This window comes from Neophocaena asiaeorientalis, unplaced genomic scaffold, assembly GCF_003031525.2.
Source record: "Neophocaena asiaeorientalis asiaeorientalis breed wild unplaced genomic scaffold, Neophocaena_asiaeorientalis_V1.1 scaffold96, whole genome shotgun sequence".
In the NCBI taxonomy this organism is placed as follows: Eukaryota; Metazoa; Chordata; class Mammalia; order Artiodactyla; family Phocoenidae; genus Neophocaena; species Neophocaena asiaeorientalis.
The window spans coordinates 2,075,901-2,096,705 of NW_020175831.1; the positions used below are offsets into that span (position 1 = coordinate 2,075,901).

The 20,805-nt window shown below is 37.3% G+C and overlaps 1 protein-coding gene across 1 annotated transcript in view; it reads right to left on the reverse strand.

The window, feature by feature from the left end:
• The window catches only part of OLA1 (Obg like ATPase 1), a 171,960-nt gene that overhangs the window by 138,985 nt on the left and 12,170 nt on the right, over positions 1 to 20,805 (reverse strand). Inside the window, exons 3-4 of the mRNA XM_024732866.1 lie at positions 8,064 to 8,207; positions 2,841 to 2,968 (exon numbers count right to left, since the gene is read on the reverse strand). Coding sequence (XP_024588634.1) covers positions 2,841 to 2,968; positions 8,064 to 8,207 — 272 coding nt within the window. The remainder of the gene's footprint in view (positions 1 to 2,840; positions 2,969 to 8,063; positions 8,208 to 20,805) is intronic.

The window sequence follows — 20,805 nt, forward strand, 5'->3', positions numbered from 1 at the left end:
CCCTTTCCTTACTAGTTTAAACCAACTGTATAAAACAAAAATAGATGACTTCCCTGGTGGCACAGTGGTTAAGAATCCGCCTGCCAATGCAGGGCACACTGGTTCGATCCCTGGTCTGGGAAGATCCCACATGCCATGGTGCAACTAAGCCCGTGCGCCACAACTACCGAGCCTGTGCTCTAGAGGCTGCGAGCCACAACTATCGAGTCCACGCGCCACAACTACTGAAGCCTGCATGCCTAGAGCCCGTGCTCCGTAACAAGAGAAGCCACTGCAATGAGAAGCCCTCGCACCACAACAAAGAGTAGCCCCCACTTGCCGCAACTAGAGAAAGCCCGTGCGCAGCAATGAAGACCTAATGTAGCCAAAAGTAAATTAATTAATTAATTTTTAAAAATAGAGAAACTAAAAGATATTAACATAAAAAATGGATTTTTCACACCAAAATTAAAATGAAGTAAAGAAATAAGACAAGTTTCAAACATGCTAATAATAAGCAAATAAGTAAACAATTCACAAGTACGTCTTTTTTTAAGTCCAAATACAATAATGTAATTACACATTTATTAACATAATTAATCAATATCTGTTTCCACCACTAGACTAGAAGCTTCATAAAACGAGAAAATGTATTAGATTCTGCTACCCACTATATATTTCCAGCACCCAGAACAGAAAAAACATTTACTATTTAATTACTAAATATTAAATAAACAACAAATGAACTGCATTTCTGGTGACTTTAAGAAGTTTGAAGAAAATAACCTTTATAAAGAGTAATATTAAAGATAAAATTTTATTTCACACTCATATTTAATAACCAGTTGAAGATGAAAATATACCATAATTTGGAATTAAAGAATTCTCACTTTTCATAGCTTCAAAGTAATCACTTTATCCTTTTATTCTCTTCAAGTCTTTTTTATTGCCTGTAATTCTACAAAGGTTTTTAAAAAATTCTTGTTATAAATGTATCATTCTGTGTTCTGTGCACTATACAATAATATATACTGTATTTCATCAATTCTAAGGTGCATATTTTCACAGTTTAACATATTTGAAATCAATCACTACAAGAAAGCATGTTACCTAGTTTAATTGGATTTTTTCCCTTTCTTAACAACAATATCTTTAGCCTGAATGAAATACCATAAAGTATGTATGCTCCTAACCAAATTCATTTTTCCCCTAAAGGTTAGAAAAACATATAAGATGAATATTATACAAGAGACAACAAAACCAAAGACTTTATTACATATATGAATGGTTTCAGGCTATTCTCAGGAACTTATCATCACCCGAAACTGCTCCAGCTCTGAAAATTTTAAGTCAAATATCCCTCTCAACCACACACCCGCTTACGGCCAACATACCTGTTCCTGAACCTCATCAGGAAATAGATCCTTCCACTTTTCAGTCCTTTCCTACCTTTACTGCTACCCTATGGTAAGCTCTATCCCACACATCAGTTCAATCACTCACACCCCAACCTTCAGTTCTCTTGCCCCCCATCCTCCTGTCATACCTGCCCTATCAATACTACTTACTTAAAGACATCCCTATCTGGATGTCCCAGGTACACATTCAAAAAACTGTCCCAAACTGAACTCTTTGACTCTGCCAAGACTTGCTGCTCCTTCTATATTTAACATCTCAGTGAGTAGCATCAAGAGTCATTCAATTGGCCCAGTCCAGAAACCCAGTTGTCACACTTGATTCTACCCTCTCTTTGAAACTCTCACATCAGTCACCAGAACCAGTGAAAAAACAAACTGTCAGGAAAACAGAGGCTCCCACCAATGTACAGACATTAGGTAACACTACTCAACATAACTGAAACCCCACACACACAAACATATAACCTTATTCTTTGCCTACATTCCAAACCCTTCCAGAAGGTGTCTCCAAACCTTCATCCAAGTAAAGCTACCTAGACTAGTGCTTCTCAAACTACCTGTTATTGGCTTTTGTAAAATACAATAAAAATGAATTACTAGGCAAATGAATTTTTTAAAAAACATACATAAATACTAGCACAATATTTTAATCAAATTCAAATGCCCAAAAAATTACTCAAACTTTCTAAATGCTCACTCTCAATTGCTTATAGTTATCTGTCAAGGGCCAGCACCAAACAAAAGCACTGAACCAGACCCCACCTCTAATTTATGTTTCCTTCGTTTGCTCATTATAATATTAATATTATTACCATAAAGTACAGTCTTGACCTGAGCCTTAACCTAAAACTTTCTATTTTGTCAGAGAATTACTATGTTCTTGGTTCACTTCTACAGTCAAAAGAACACAAACCAACATATAGCTCTACTTATTTTCTCTCTTTGCTTTATATCCCTCTCTCCATCAAGGACTAGCTGATCTATAGTCTCTCCTTAATCCTTTCATCTTTAGTAAATAACCTGGATGATTTTCTTTCCTCTGAAATAATGGTATCCCCTCCTCTATCAATTCTGCCTTTTCAACACATGGAAAAGCAAAAATGCAGACAAATTCCACAAGTTAAGAAAATTTCAAAATGCCTTTACAATCAACAAAAGTAATTCTGCATAAAAACACTTTTCAATGGGTCTAATCCAGAATGGGATAAAATTCAATTACAAAATGACAGCAACACAGCATATACTTACTATGGAATAAGCCTTCTCATATGGAGATGATACTTAATCACATTAAGTCACAATCAACAGACAAGTCCACAATTCACCTTGTGAAGCTAAGCAAACCTTATTTTATTAATTATTTATTAATTTTACTTTCACAATAATGGAAAGAAAACATGGATCATAATGAAATCAATCAATTTAATAAACAACTGTACTTACGTGTTAGATGAAAGATTCCATCACAGGCACTAATATGAGATAAAAAGGCATTTCCCAGGCCTTGCCCATTGTGAGCTCCTTTCACAAGGCCAGCAATATCCACTACATTTAGAAAAGCAGGAATTTTGCTGAAAAACAAAAGATGATCTTAATATAAAATAGTACTAAGAACCTGTTTATTAACCAAGTGGCTTTCCCAAACATGTTACATGAATTAATTCTTTCCTTTCTAGAACAATGTTTATTAGACTCTCAAATGAATAAAACAAATTTAAACAAGAAATAATCTTTTAAAACATTAGGACTTTCTGGGGCTTCCCAGGTGGCGCAGTGGTTGAGAGTCCGCCTGCCGATGCAGGGAACACGGGTTCGTGCCCCGGTCCGGGAAGATACCACATGCCGCGGAGCGGCTGGGCCCGTGAGCCATGGCCGCTGAGCCTGCGCGTCCGGAGCCTGTGCTCCACAACGGGAGAGGCCACAACAGTGAGAGGTCCGCGTACCGCAAAAAAACAAAACAAAAAAAAATTAGGACTTTCTTACCTAGGAAAATGAAGGGAAAACATTTTAAAGCAGAACAGATGTTTTTATTGTTACTCTAAAAACTAAAACTCATATCATTAATTTTATTATACTGGCACATGCACACATACACAAAAGCAGAGAACATTTAAAGAGTATACTGATACAAGTCAAGGTAATCATCATAGAATGAGCCAACGTACTCAACAGATACTTTGTGCCAGGAACTGGACTAAGTGCTTTACATGTATTATCATTCCAAAGTTCAAACTTACTCTATAAGATGGGTGTTATTTATTAAACCCACTTTACAGATGAGGAAATTAAGCCATAGAGGAGTTAAGAAATCTATTGCATACAGGATCACTCAGCTAATAGTGACAAAACTGCTATTCAAATATAGGATATCTGGGTTTGCATTTAATCACCATATAGGTTTTACAGCCCCAAAATGCATGTAATGATGTGAACCAATCGTCAGCATAGTAATAACGCAGTTGTTAACAGCAACAGAATTAGACACAGTAAAGTAACAGTTAAGACAAATTAGAAAACAAGAAAACCAGTCAGCCATGTAGAAATGGAGATTAAAGCATATGAATAAATAAAGCTACTTTCAATGTCATATGACAAAGGTGTACGGTATATGCATTTATGTATCCTTTGTCAATTTTCAGAGTATTCATTTTTCAGAATGTCAATTTTATTACATGATAAAATACAACATAAAAGTTCCACAAGGGCTTCCCTGGTGGTGCAGTGGTTGGGAGTCCGCCTGCCGATGTGGGGGACATGGGTTCGTGCCCCGGTCCGGGAGGATCCCACGTGCCGCGGAGCGGCTGGGCCCGTGAGCCTTAGCCGCTGAGCCTGCGCGTCCGGAGCCTGTGCTACGCAGTGGGAGGGGCCACAGCGGTGAGGGGCCCGCATACCGCAAAAAAAAAAAAAAAGTTCCACAAAATGCTTTCCTATTATCTGCATGGAAACTGAGTCTTTTTAAAATAACTGTTCTATAAAAAATTTTTATACAAATAGAAATTACTTCATAACTGGTACCAGCAAATCCACAGAAAACATACATAAGATGGGGTTAAGTTTTTGGTGACTACTGTGGTTGCCTCTCCAGCATCCTTTGCCCCTTCTCTTGATGACTATTGACTGTCATTTGGCTAGCCATACCTCGCCAGTGTAGCCTGGAGCTTTGAAAAAGCTGGCTCTACACCTAACTCTAGAAGGGGGCATGTAGCTTGGGCCTATACTAAGCAGCTTAATCTCATTCCCTAGGCACAATTAATGATTCTAGGACCTCTGCCTTGTCCCATTTGCCTAGAAAGGCTTAAGGAGAGATTTGCCAGAGAGGGTTAAGAGGATTCTTGAATAGAAGATCATCAGTCCTCTGACAGGGCTTCTAGAAGCAAACCCCTCTTCCTTCACTCTGAACAAGGATGAGAAAGTATACAGTTCCAAGATTTGAGAGTTCCAAATGATTTGATCATTTGAGATGACCAAAGGGGAAGGCGATCTTATGATCAAGCTGATAAAGTAAGTAAAATGGAGAGGGGAACAAAGCCAGGTCCTTGATGACACAACTGAGGTGCTGAAACCAACATAAAATACCATGCTATCTGTTACTAACTTAATAAATCAATTTTTAAGTCCATATGTTAGGTGCAACCAAACTCATCTAAATAATATAATTTCTAACAACTAAAACATATCACCCATATGATAAATATAAAGTACAGTAGCATAGATATGAGAGGAAAGGCCCTGAAGTTGAAGAAAGAAGCCTGGGGTTCTAGCCCTGGTTGACGTTAACTATCTGTATGACCTTGAGCAAATCATTTCACCTTTCTGGGCTTCTGTTCCTTTTATAAGGAAACCACACAGGACAATCTATAGCTCTGAGATTCTGTTTTCTAATGAAAATGAGCTTCTTAATTCTGATTCTTGATTTAAGGCCAGGATAAAGGTTTAAACCATTAATATCATATCTCAAAAAATAAAATCTTGAGCCCTAATTCAAAGATTTTCTATATACTGTACCAATGATTTTAAGACTACTTTATGTTTTTAGACCTTATGAAACTTTCTTGTGATTAAAATAAGGTTAAAAATCTTTTTAATCACTATGATATAATGAACACAGAATACCAAAAACATTTATAAGTCTTTCTTCAATAGAAACAAATGAAAATGATGAGGAGGATTTTTCTTCCATCAAAAAAACAAACAAAAAACCTGGAATCTTGCAATATAACAGATAAGTTTGGGGTTGCAAGAAGAAAAACTATGAATTACTGTCAATTCTTCCTTATTTGCTTGACCACAAAGAGGACAAAATTAAGTTATGGGAAAAATGAAGATGGGTTCCCATTCAACTTTTGTATTTCCATAAAGGCGTTTAATCAGTGTTTACCAGTAAAGCAAAAGAAATTTTGAGAAATTAATTCCCTCACTGCCTAAAATTTCAATAAATTTGAAGCCCATGAGCTTTATTATTGATTTTTTTTTAATAACATGACATTTCTTTATTTATTTGGTTGCATTGGGTCTTAGCTGTGGCAGGTGGGCTCCTTAGCTGCAGCTCACGGGCTCCTTAGTTGCGGCATGTGTGTCCCTTAGTTGTGGTAGGCGGGCTCCTTAGTTGCAGTAGGCGGGCTCCTTAATTGTGGCATGCGAACTCTTAGTTGCGGCATGCATGTGGGATCTAGTTTCCTGACCAGGGAGCAAACCCAGGTCCCCGGCACTGGGAGCTCGGAGTCTTAACCACTACACCACCAAGGAAGTCCCTCCAAGAGCTTTACTATTGTTGTTCTCTTCACGTCTCTGGAGAATTTCAGCAATGTCACATGACCACACAGCCCCTCAGTGGCCAAGGCTCACACAAGGAGAGAGTCAGAGTGGGCAGAGAAGGCAGTACAACAGCAGCTGTGGCCTGGACAAGGAAGGCATCTGGGCAGGACAGCAGCCCAGCAATAGGCAGGGCCCAAGCCAGGAGAGTGTCCAAACTGGGCAACAACCTGGTGGGTTCAAGGAATTTGCAACATATAAAGGGATTGAGCAAATAAGCACATTATGGGGACAACTGGAGAAAACTAAATGGAATCTGTGAATTAGATGATAATATTAGATCACTGTCAATGTCCTGATTATGATGGTTTACTGTGGTTATGTAGGCGAGTGTCTATACTTAGCAAATACAAACTGAAGAATTAAAGTGCAATGTGGCATCATGTCTGCAAGTTATTTTCAAAGGTTCAGAGAAATTTGAGTGAAAGGCATACAAACATTCTACATATAATTTTGCAGCTTTTATATAAAATTGAAATCATTTAAAAATAAAAAGTTTTTAAAAAGGATTCAGAAGTCAGCTTGTGGAGCCAATTTGAGGGATATAATTTGAGCTATATCCAATGACTGTGACATATTATAACCAAGTGAGTAACACTGATATGAATGAATAAATGAAAACAAGAAAGCTCTTCTTACAGCAGAATGTCAACTAATAAATGAAGAAGAAATGGTGGAATTACAAAATCATCATGTGACAACCATCACAGTAATAATTAATTCATAAAAAAATCAATAGATGCTAAAACTAGAGGATGAAAGTAAGAGAAGTAAATAAATTTGGCATATATTCTGTAGTTAGAACTCATAGGAATTGCTGATAGGTTGGATGTAGGGGTGAGGAAAGAAAAGAATCAAGGATAGATCTTGGGCTTTAACTTAAGCAACTGAAGAAATAATAGTACTATTTATTGAATTATAAACGTCTTGAGGAAGAACAAATTTGACATAGGCAGGGTGAAATCAAGAAGTCCATTTAGGACATGTAAAATCGGAGGCACCTGTTTAGCCTTCTAAGTGTCAGTGTCAAGCAGGCAGTTAGATATACATCTAGAGTTCAACAGAGTTCAGGGCTGGAGACAAAAATTTGGGATTTATCACCACATTCAAAATAGTGAAAAACTAAAAGCAAACTAAATTCTCAATAATAGGGAAATGGTAAATAATCTGTGTACATTCATATAACATAGTACTAAACATTATATTAGAAATTATTATTTAAATCTGTACTTTTTAATCTAGAAAAATATTAACGATACCCCAAGTAAAAATATATCAAAAGTATGGAAGGATCTACCTCAAAAGTATTTATATCTATTATATCAAGGTAGAAGTATAGGTGATTTTTACTCCTCTCTTTATACATTTCCATATTGTCTGAACTTCCTACAATAAAACTGTATTATCTTACTTTTTCTAATTAAAGATATAATACATGCTGTTATAAAAACTTCAGAGAGAACTACAAGAAATGAAGAAAAAAATGACCTAAAAATTCCATTCCCCAGAGATAACCATCAATTAGTTTGTGATCTTCAGTTCATACATTTTCCTATGAATACACACATACATGTATCATTTTACATGAATGGAATCACATAATACAGACTAATTACGCCCTCTACTTCACACTCCCCAGAAAAAAATAACTTCAATGTTAACAATGGATGTATCCTTCCTCACCCTTCTCCAGGTTCTAGGTTACTTTTATAATCACCCAAAACAATAATGCTACATTAATTTTGAAATAAACAACACAACACTTCTACATAATTTTAAATATATCACTTATATATATTTACTCAATCTATACAGGGCCAACCACATGAAGAATGGCATAAAGATTCTTCTTACCTTGCTGGTTTGTGGTACTGGCAAAGAAAGTCAAACCTTTCATCTGGCACAGGTACTCTGCTCTCATTAGGATCAATAGTGCAGAATGGGAAGTTTTCTGCTGAAGCTTGACTATTGGTTAATACATTGAAGAAAGTAGATTTCCTAAAATGAATAAAAACAATTTCAATCAATTCTTAGGCTAACACTGAGAAAAATTTATCTCACTCTAATTTCAATGCTCAAATAAAATCCATAAGGATTATAAAACAAATCTGGGAATGCAGGGTGGGGGGTAGGGCGGGGAATACATTTTTACTAACAGAAACGAATGAAATTTACAACAATGCAGCTCATGATTTACAATTAAGTTATGCTCCTCTCTCAGTCTATTTGGAACATTGAAAGCATCTCCCCAAAGAATCTTTGTTATAAATGATAACTAGTCTCACAACACACCACAAAATCTATTTTACTCCTAAAGTACCTAGAACACCAGTATCATTTCACCTGTATCTAGTATAATCTTCTCTGGCATAAATGTAGAGAGGTGTGCATTTAGTTAGATCAATTACTTCACAAGCATTGGCTAATTGTCTAATAGGAAATGAGAGTTTGGAGCTCAGACTCCCTTCTAATTGTTAGTGCATAAGGATTACTGGTAATCTAGAACTGTGAATGGTGGATTGTGAAAGTCAAAATGTGAATTTTTTCCAAGGTATAACTTTAATCAAGAAAAAGCTATTAAAAATGAAAGAACTGTTCACTAATTTTCTGTTATCTGATTTTTATCAGATAATACACACTCAGAGAATGCCAACTCGTATTACTATTCTATCTTTTCCAAACACTTTTTAAGGTAAAAATGTCTCCCAGATGAGATCTAACCCTATATTCATCAGAAGTTTATACTTGCTACAGTTAGTTCATCTGACTGAATTTTAAATCAGAGAACCAGTCCTTTTTTTTTTTTTTTTTAAACTCTGAGACCCTTTTAAAAGAGTAATGAACAGGGACTTCCCTGGTGGTCCAGTGGTAAAGAATCCACCTTACAGTGCAGGGGACGTGGGTTCAATCCCTGGTCAGGGAACTAAGATCTCACATGCCACGGGGCAACTAAGGCATCACGCCACCACAACTACTGAGCTCGCATGCCTCAACTAGAACCCCCAAGCAGCAAACTATAGAGCCCACCCGCTCTGGAACCCACGCACCACAACTACAGAGCCCACACACCCCGGAGCCAGTGCACCACAACTAGAGAGGAGAAAACCCACACGCCACAACTAGAGAGAAGCCCGCACACTACAAGAGCCTGTGCGCCACAACTAAGACCCAACGCAGACAAAAATAAAAAATTTTTAAAAAGCCATCTCTAAGACACCCTCTAAAAATAAAATAAAATAGTAATGAACAAAAGGCAACAAGGAAGGCTTACCTAAATACTACTGGTGAGAAGGATGGTTTGGCAACGATATATTAACTTGAACCTGCCCATAGGTCTTTAAGATATTGCTCTTATATCACATTCAGACTAAATATTTATAGGATTAAAGTAGAAAAGTTTCCAAAAACAGCCACTTAAATCATTACTGGTTACTTAGAGTACCAATGGTCAAATCAGTAGCTTTCAAATGCTTGCCTATAACAGACTCAGCTGAGAATTTAAAGGCATGCACTACCAGGCCTCTTTCCAGATTTGGTGTAGGTCCCAGTATTTTAACTCAGCTAACAACTCACTGAATAATACTGACTGTTGTAGAATTTATATTGGTAACCTCTAAGAGCCTGGTAACAATCCCAGAACTCTAGGAATGATAATTAAGAGGAAATTACTAGCTCCTATAGAGACAGCTTTTCTTTTCAATCCTGTTAAGATAAATGTCATAGTACTTAATTTAAAATAGTCTGTATATTTATCAAGTTATAGTCCATCTATTTCAAGAAAGAGACTGAAGATTAATACAATTTAAAAAATTAATATATAAAATAAGGCAGATAATTTTTAAAAAGAAAACTCACATTCAAATTATGAGCTTTAAATGCCATGTCCATTAAAAATAATGAGGACTTCTTGGAGAAATTACTAGTTCCAGGTCTGGGACCAGAAGTATACAAGATGAATCTCAAACAATTTTTTCCCAAGGGAAAACAAGGAACCTACTGAAGGCCATAGAGTCCTATCAAAAGCACTCTGGAGCCAATCTGAATAGGCCCACAGGCCAAAGATGGGTCAATCTGAGCATCTTTAAGGATAGCTACAATGAACTATAACAAATCAAATAACTTCATATCCATGAGCTGTTAATAATCCTCAACAAGACAAAATCAAAGAAAAATTAAAAAAAAAACCCTCTCTGGCTACCTTTTAATGATGCTAGGTGATTGATTCTTCTGATAACCGTTGAGTAAAACATTCATTGTGTCTTTCCTATATAAACTGCACTTTTAGAGTAACAAAGAATTGATGAAGAAAAGATTCTTTTATAGACATATTCCAGCCAATAAATGAAAAAAGAATAAAAAACTTAGAATACCACCATTTTGCAACCACTAAGGAACTAATGAATTGGGTAATTATCACCAATGATCATTAACTGTCTCCCCCCCAAAAAGTACCTCCTAACAATTATGTACACCATCTTTCAAGTATTCCTGACATAAAAAATTATATGATCAAAAATTATCTGAAACTTACCTGATCAAGCCTTTAGATATTACTATCACTTAACAGAAAATACAGAGGACAGGAAAACATATTAAGACACCACATAGATGCAATTAAGAAAATTTGGACTTTGGAAAATTCTGTAAGACTAACATCCAGATTTCTCTAACAAGTCAACTGGTGGAGGGAGGAAATTCTGCTTCTGGGTGAGATGCAAAAGCTAACAGCAGACTAGAACTCTCACCCCAAACTAGAAAAGCCATTTAAATGCAGAATACATAAAGTATCTGTTTGAAGGGGCTAAGAATCTGGAAATGGGACATTTGCCCATTCTAGGCAAAGTAAGGCGGCCAAGAATCCAGGGATCTCTCTTATGCAAGAACAGGTTTACTCATGTAAGCTGATGCTGGAGTACAGGGAACCCAGCAAAGAATTAGGAGAAGACTTGGAAGATGGACCTCAAGAACACAACCAGTTTTCCCCTCAGGATACTGCTCCCAAAAGGGAGAATTACAAAAGCGTACTGAAGTAAATGAACTAGACAGTAATACGCTCCATACCTTATTCCCCTCCCTACACAAAAATAAAACATAAAAAGTGATACTTAGGTTGCCAGAACAATCCATAAGTCCTTATTTACCGAAAATGTAAGTAAAGGGAATTCCCTTTGTGGTCCAGTGGTTACAATTCCGTGCTCTCACTGCCAAGGGCGCAGATTCAATCCCTGGTCAGGGAACTAACATCCCAGAAGCTGCACAGTGCAACCAACAAATAAAAATTAAAAAAAATAAAATGTAACTAAAATATTGCATACCTGCAACAAAAATATAACAAAATAATGGTACAATAAAAATACTTCAAGGAAAATTTAAATATATTAATTAATCCACTTACAAGACATTTGTGCCTTTCTTGGGGGACAAAAAAAGGGCAGTTGTATTTTTGTATACTGTAGATAAAAAACTGCTCGTTGCTATTACCACAGTCACAGTAATTGCAATATAAAAAGTCCAGGGGCTTCCCTGGTAGCGCAGTGGTTGGGAGTCCGCCTGCTGATGCGGGGGACACGGGTTCGTGCCCCAGTCCAGGAGGATCCCACATGCCACGGAGCAGCTGGGCCCGTGAGCCATGGCCGCTGAGCCTGCGCGTCTGGAGCCTGTGCTCTGCAACGGGAGAGGCCACAACGGTGAGGGGCCCACGTACCGCAAAAAAAAAAAAAGTCCATAGGGAGTTCATGGAGTTATTTTCAAATTTATTGGTTTTATTAAGTACTGCATTTTTGACTGCCTTCCTGGACAAAAATATGTTTAATACTAAAGAAAAAAGTTTATCCCTTAAAACATATTACACAGTAAAAATAAAGAAAAGAAAGTCCCATTATCTCTTAGGCTAAAAAAATGCTTACATGCAGTCAAACTAAACATGGAAGACATCTCCATTCTCACAGGTCACCTCATCTTGGACATGATTTTAAATTTCATAAAGTCCAAGTAATCTGTACCTTCCAATAGCTTTGTACGTACAAAAAAGTAAAAAGGAAGAAGGAAAAAGAAAATTTTCTAAGGATTATTAGTACAGCCTTTAGCGGCAAGTTAAGACATTTTGATCTATTCAAATCTATTAAAGAAAAGCCTTGCAAAAGCAAAGAATTTTAAAGTTTTGGTTTAAATTGGAGTGGTAAAGCCCATAAGGCTTTTTGTGAAATGAGAATTTTACACACACACATACATTCAGATCCCTTATAAGGTTATTATTGAAGCTTGAAAGTATAAGATTCAAAATTGTAGGGATCTCTCTTATGCAAGAACAGGTTTACATAAATATTATTTCAGCACTGATATTAAAAAAGAGTGGCTAGACTTAATGTATGCCCCCCACTTAAGACTTAAATACTTTATTTTTGAAATTATATATTTTACTGTAATAAATAAATCTGACTGAATATATGTTTTATCTAAAACCTTATGCAAAATTACAATATGTATAGGGAAGTCAGGATACCAATGCAAACTCCCCCAGCATTCTGAATTAACCATTCATACAACACACAACCAAAAGCATGGAAAGAAGTAGAATATTCTTTCAAAATGTTTTGAATTTAGATATAACTAAACTGTTAAAAAATATCTATCTGCTAGATACAGAAAACAAAAATGACAGGAATAAATACCAATGTGTATATACATGGGTTAGTATAACCACATATTTTTCCTAATTCTATCAGGTGAGAGGGCTTAAAAGAAGTAACACCCCAGCAGTAGGATCACATCTAGAGCCCAGATCTTAGTTTCTAAATACCATTCTTCGATAAAAGAAACCAAGGCTCTCTGGAGACAAGGTTGGGACACGAAAAACACACTATTAGCCTGAAATATCTTACAGTGTCAGAGAGTAAGGAAATGCTTGAAAAGAAAAAAAAAAAAAAAAAAAAAAAAAGACAGGAAAAAAAAGAAAGGAAAAAACAAAAAGAATAGAAAAAAAAGATGGAGGCATGTAAAAAGGACATAAAACGCAACTTAAAGGAGCTCCCAATGACCAAATCTGAACAATTTGAGCAATAAAATAAATACTGATAATATTGGATTAAAACCCAAAGAATAAAAAAAATTTCACTGAGTCTAAATAGAACTATATAAATGATTGAATAAATAACCTAATTGTAGGGGGGAAAAAAAACATTCCATACAGAAGAATTCCAAATAATAAATGTAAGAGGAATAAGGGAAGTAGAATATCACCATTAGAACACCACACTAATAATTGCTGCAGGCAAAATCCACTAAGAAGTGATAAAGTTTAGCTGGGGAAACTTTAAGAAGAAACAGAATATTTAAATAGCCTCAAGATACCTTTCCCCCATAATATTAATTAATTACTGTGGTGATTTTAACCAATGTCCACAAATTCTTTGATACTCATTCCTTCAGGAGGTGGAGCTTAATTCCCCTCCCCTTGAGCATGGGTTGGACTTAGTGACTTGCTTCTAAGGAACAGCCTATCAAAAAGAAAAAGGATAATTTTACAGTGGAGAAATCTGGCAGACATCACCTTAACCAAATGATCAAGGTTAACATCACAAGTGACAAATCATGTTGCTGTCATGTAGGCCCTCAATATGACACAATGAGAAAGGCACTTCACCTCCACAGTGTTCTTCCCAAAAGTCTATTGCATGATTTCTGATACCAAAATATATTATAAAACTACAGTAATCCAAATAGTGTGGAATTGACATAAAGATGGACCCATATACCAGTGGAACAGAATAGAGCCCAGAAATAAATCCTCCCATATACAGTCAGATAATCTTTGACAAGAGTATCAAGACCACACAATGGGGAAAAGACAGTCTCTTCAATAAATGACACTGAGAAAACTGGATAGCCACATGCAAAGGAATGAAGACCCTTACCTTACACCATACACAAAAATTAACTCAAAATGGATTACAGACCTAAAGGTAGAGCCTAAAACTATAAAAGTCACAGAGGAAATGTAGGGGAAAAACTTCGTAACACTGGATTTGGCAATTATTTCTGAGATATGACACCAAAAGGACACGCAACAAAAGCAAAATTAGAAAAAAGATGAGACTACCTCAAACTTTAAAACTGCACATCAAAAGAAACAATCAACAGAGTGAAAGGTAACCTACAGAATGGGAAAAAAATAATTGCAAATCACATGTCTGATAAAGAGTTAATATCCAGAATGTATAGAGAACTAGTATAACTTAACAACAACAACAAAAGTAACTTTAAAAAGTAACATTAAAAAGTAGCAAAGGACCTCAATAGACATTTCTCCACAGAAGATAAACAAATAGCCAAGAAACATATGAAAAGATGCTCAACATCACCAATCATCAGTAAAATGCACATCAAAACCACAATGAGGTATCACCTCACACCCATTCAGACAGTCACTATCAAAAAAACAGAAAACAAGCGCTGGCCAAGACGTAGAGAAATTAGAACTCTAGTACACTGTTGGTGGAAGGTAAAATGGTACAGCTGCTATGGAAAACAGTATGAAGGTTCCTCAACAAACTAAAAATAGAATTACCATGTGATCCAGCAACTCCACTTCAGGGTATTTACCCAAAATAATTAAAAGCAGGATCTCAAAGTGATATTTGGACACTCATGTTCACTGCAGCATTATTTACAATAACCAAAAGATGGAAGCAGCCCTAATGTGTATCGACAGAGGAATGGATAAAGAAAACGTCCACAGCATGAGGAAACATCAAACTGGAATTGAGAGACATTATACAAAATACCTGAATAGAACTTTTCAAAAGTAAATGAAATTTTTCATGACCTTTAAAAGGTCTATACAGGAAAAGAAAAAGGACATTAGCAGGAAAACTGGTGAAATCCAAAACAGTCTACAGTTAATAGTAAATAAATAAATGAGCAAAAAAAAAATCTGAAATTATATGATATAGCAACAGTGACCAGGCTTCAGGTTCAAGATGGTGGAGTAGAAGGACGGGCTCTCACTCCCTCTTGCAAGAGCACCAGAATCACAACTAACTGCTGAACAATCATCGACAGGAAGACACTGGAACTCACCAAAAAAGATACCCCACATCCAAAGACAAAAGAGAAGCCGTAATGAGATGGTAGGAGGGGTGCTTTCACAATAAAATCAAACCCCATAACTGCTGGATGGGTGACTCACAAACTGGAGGACACTTATACCACAGAAGTCTACCCACTGGAGTGAAGGTTCTGAGCCCCACTTCAGGCTTCCCAACCTGGGGGTCCGGCAACAGGAGGAGGAACTCCCAGAGAACCAGACTTTGAGGCTAGCGGGATTTGATTGCAGGACTTCGACAGGAGTGGGGGAAAAAGAGACTCCACTCTTGGAGGGCACACACAAAGTAGTGTCCACATCAGGACCCAGGGGAAAGAGCAGTGACCTCACAGGAGACTGAACCAGACCTACCTGCTAGTGTTGGAGGGTCTCCTGCAGAGGCAGGGGTGGCTGTGTCTCACCATGAGGACAAGGACACTAGCAGCAGAAGTTCTGGGAAGTACTCCTTGGCAAGAGCTCTCCCAGAGCCCGCCATTACCCCACCAAAGAGCCAGGGTAGGCTCCAGTGTTGGCTCCCCTCAGGCCAAACAACCAACAGGGAGGGAACCCAGCCGCACCCATCAGCAGAGAGGCATATTAAAGTTTTACTGAGCTCGGCCCACCAGAGCAACACCCAGCTCTACCCAGCACCAGTCCCTCCCATCAGGAAACTTCCACAAGCCTCTTAGATAGCCTCATCCACGAGAGGGCAGACAGCAGCAGCACGAAGAACTACAATCCTGCAGCCTATGGAACAAAAACCACATTCACAGAAAGACAAGATGAAAAGGCAGAAGGCTATGTACCAGATGAAAGAAAAAAATAAAACCCCAGAAAAACAGCTAAATGAAGTGGAGATAGGCAACCTTCCAGAAAAAGAATTCAGAATAATGATAGTTAAGATGATACAGGACATCGGAAAAAAGAATGGAGGCAAAGATCAAGAAGATGCAAGAAATGTTTAACAAAGACCTAGAAGAATTAAAGAACAAACAAACACAGATGAACAATACAATAACTGAAATGAGAAATACACCAGAAGGAATCAATAGCAGAATAACTGAGGTAGAAGAACAGATAAGTGACCTGGAAGACAGAATGGTGGAATTCACTGCTGTGGAACAGAATAAAGAAAGAAGAATGAAAAGAAATGAAGACAGCCTAAGAGACCTCTGGGACAACATTAAACACAACAACATTCACATTATAGGGGTCCCAGAAGGAGAAGAGAGAGAGAAAGGACCAGAGAAAATATCTGAATAGATTATAGTTGAAAACTTCCCTAACATGGGAAAGGAAATAGTCACCCAAGTCCAGGAAGCACAGAGAGTCCCATACAGGAAAAACCCAAGGAGAAACACACCGAGACACATAGTAATCAAATTAGCAAACACTAAAGAAAAATTATTGAAGCAGCAAGGGAAAAATGACAAATAACATACAAGGGAACTCCCAAAAGGTTAACAGCTGATTTCTCAGCAGAAACTCTACAAGCCAGAAGGGACTGGCATGACATATTTAAAGTAATGAAAGAGAAGAAACTACAGCCAAGATTACTCTACCCGGCAAGGATCTCATTCAGATTCGATGGAGAAATCAAAAGCTTTACAGACAAGCAAAAGCTAAAAGAATTCAGCACCACCAAACCAGCTCTACAACAAATGCCGAAGGAACATCTCTAAGTGGGAAACACAAGAGAAGAAAAGGACCTACAAAACAAACTCCAAACAATTAAGAAAATGGTAACGGGAACATACATATCGATAATTGCCTTAAACGTGAATGGATTAAATGCTCCTACCAAAAGACGCAGGCTTGATGAATGGATACAAAAACAAGACCCATATATATGCTGTCTACAAGAGACCCACTTCAAACCTAGGGACACATACACAATGAAAGTGAGGGGATGGAAAAAGATATTCCATGATAATGGAAATCAAAAGAAAGCTGGAGTAGCAATACTCATATCAAATAAAACAGACTTTAAAATAACGAATGTTACAAGAGACAAGGACGGACGTTACATAAAAATCAAGGAATCAATCCAAGAAGAAGATATAACAATTATAAATATGTATGCACCCAAAAAAGGAGCACCTCAATACATAAGGCAATGGCTAACAGCTATAAAAGAGAAAATTGACAGTAACACAATAATAGTGGGGGACTTGAACACCTCACTTACACCAATGGACAGATCATCCAAACGGAAAATTAATAAGGAAACACAACCTTTAAAAGACACAATAGACCAGATAGATTTAATGGATATTTATAGGACATTCCATCCAAAATAGCAGATTACACTTTCTTCTCAAGTGCTCATGGAACATTCTCCAGGATAGATCACATCTTGGGTAACAAATCAAGCCAAAGTAAATTTAAGAAAACTGAAATCACATCAAGCATCTTTTCTGACCACAACGCTATGAGATTAGAAATCAAGTACAGGGAAAAAAATGTAAAAAACACAAACACAGTATGTTACTAAATAACCAAGAGATTACTGAAGAAATCAAAGAGGGAATCAAAAAATACCTAGAGACAAATGATAATGAAAACACGATGACCCAAAACCTATGGGATGCAGCAAAAGCAGTTCTAAGAGGGAAGTTTATAGCAATACAATCCTACTTCAAGAAACAAGAAAAATCTCAAGTAAACAATCTAACCTTACACCTAAAGGAACTAGAGAAAGAACAAACAAATAATGAAAACACGATGACCCAAAACCTATGGGATGCAGCAAAAGCAGTTCTAAGAGGGAAGTTTATAGCAATACAATCCTACTTCAAGAAACAAGAAAAATCTCAAGTAAACAATCTAACCTTACACCTAAAGGAACTAGAGAAAGAACAAACAAAACCCAAAGTTAGTAGAAGGAAAGAAATCATAAAGATCAGAGCAGAAATAAATCAAATAGAAACAAAGAAAACAATAGCAAAGATCAATGAAACTAAAAGCTGGTTCTTTGAGAAGATAAACAAAATTGATAAACCATTAGCCAGACTCATCCAGAAAAAGAGGGAGAGGACTCAAGTCAATAAAATTAGAGATGAAAAAGGAGAAGTTACAACAGACACCACAGAAATACAAAGCATCCTAAGAGACTACTACAAGCAACCCTATGCCAATAAAATGGACAACCTGGAAGAAATGGACAAATTCTTACAAGGTATAACCTTCCAAGACAGAACCAGGAAGAAACAGAAAATATGGACAGGCCAATCGCAAGTAATGAAATTGAAACTGTGATTAAAAGTCTTTCAACAAACAAAAGTCCAGGACCAGATGGCTTCACAGGTGAATTCTATCAAACATTTAGAGAAGAGCTAACACCCATCCTTCTCAAACTCTTCCAAACAATTGCAGAGGAAGGAACAATCCCAAACTCATTCTATGAGGCCACCATCACCCTGATACCAAAACCAGACAAAGATACTACAAAAAAAGAAAATTGCAGACCAATATCACTCATGAATGTAGATGAAACAGCTCATGCAACTCAATATTAAAAAAAAAAAACCCAATCCAAAAATGGGCAGAAGACCTAAATAGACATTTCTCCAAAGAAAACATACAGATGGCCAAGAAGCCCATGAAAAGCTGCTCAACATCACTAATTATTAGAGAAATGCAAATCAAAACTACAATGAGGAATCACCTCATACCAGTTAGAATGGGCATCACCAGAAAATCTACAAACAACAAATGCTGGAGAGGGTGTGGAGAAAAGGGAACCCTCTTGCACTGTTGGTGGGAATGTAAATTGATACAGCCACTATGGAGAATAGTATGGAGGTTCCTTAAAAAATTGAAAATAGAATTACCATATGACCCAGCAATCCCACTACTGGGCACATAACCAGAGAAAACCATAATTCAAAAAGATACATGCACCCCAATGTTCATTGCAGCACTGTTTACAATAGCCAGGACATGGAAGCAACCTAAATGCCCATCAACAGACAAATGGATAAAGAAGATGTGGTATATATATACAATGGAATATTACTCAGCCATAAAAAGGAACGAAATTGGGTCATTTGTAGAGACAGGGATGGATCGAGAGACTGTCATACAGAGTGAAGTAAGTCAGAAAGTGAAAAACAAATATTGTATATTAACGCATATACATGGAACCTAGAAAAATGGTACAGATGAACCAGTCTGTAGGGCAGAAATTGAGACACAGATGTAGGGAACAAACGTATGGACACCAAGTGGGGAAGCGGTGGGTGGGGGGTGGTGTGATGCATTGGGATATTGGGATTGACATATATACACTAATATGTATAAAATGGATAACTAATTTTAAAAAATGCAAAAAAAAATTGTGAAAATAGAAAAAAAAAGTGACCAGAATTCTGAAAAATAAACAATGAAAATTAAAAGATTTAACAGAAAGTAAATTATGAAGTACTTTTAAGGTACACAATTACTGTTGATAACAGGAAAGAGTGAGTGGGAGAGCATATCCATTGTCCAAAAGATTATTCATAACATATTGAAAAAGAAAACAAATAATTCCCAAGTCATGAATTTCCATGAAAGAGGAGGCACCCTGGAATACTGAGAAGTATACAATAAGATTTAAGTTCATTTAAATGTTACTGGGGAATTTTGCTTCCCCTTCTATTTATGGAACTGCCCTCCTGACACAAAGAGCTAGGAAATCAGATAAAATATGAAATAAACAGTTTTCAAACAGGGGACAGTATGTAGCACAGGACTGTGTTCCCTGTGAAAACAACAAATGAACTAAGCTCTAAAACTACCCTAGCTTACTGCCTAAAGGTGGTTTCAAAGCCACAGCACAGGGAGGGGAAACCAATAGAACCCGGCAGTCATGCCAAGTTAAAGAGACTGAGATGAGAGTTTGAGCAGGCCAAAGTAGCTAAAATTTACAGGACAGTATACTAGAAAGGAAGCAGCTGCACAGAGAGAGGGCTCTGGAGGTAAGCAGAAGGTATCTTCAAGAATATGGCTTAGTAATATTTGTATATGAGGAAGCTCAGTCTCCAAAGGCCAGGAGAAAAAAAACACTCAAAAGCAGCACAGTGAACAGTTCTCAGGTTCACACGGAGCTTGGAACAGTTCACATCCCCACCAGCCAGAGCAGAGAAAGATATAATAATATAAGGGAACTTGGGTAGAGTCTTCAAAGAGTCACATCTGGGTATCCCCCTGGTGGCACAGTGGTTGAGAATCCGCCTGCCAATGCAGGAGTTCCGGGTTCAAGCCCTGGTCTGGGAAGATCCCACATGCCGTGGAGCAAGTGAGCGCGTGCGCCACAACTACTGAGCCTGCGAAACACAACTACTGAGCCCACGTGCCACAACTACTGAAGGCTGTGCCTAGAGCCCGTGCTCCGCAACGAGAGAGACCACCGCAGTGGGAGGCCCACGCACCGCAACAAAGAGTAGCCCCCGCTCCCCCCAACTAGAGAAAACCTCCGCACAGTAACAAGGACCCAATGCAGCCAAAAATAAATAAATTCATTAAAAAAAA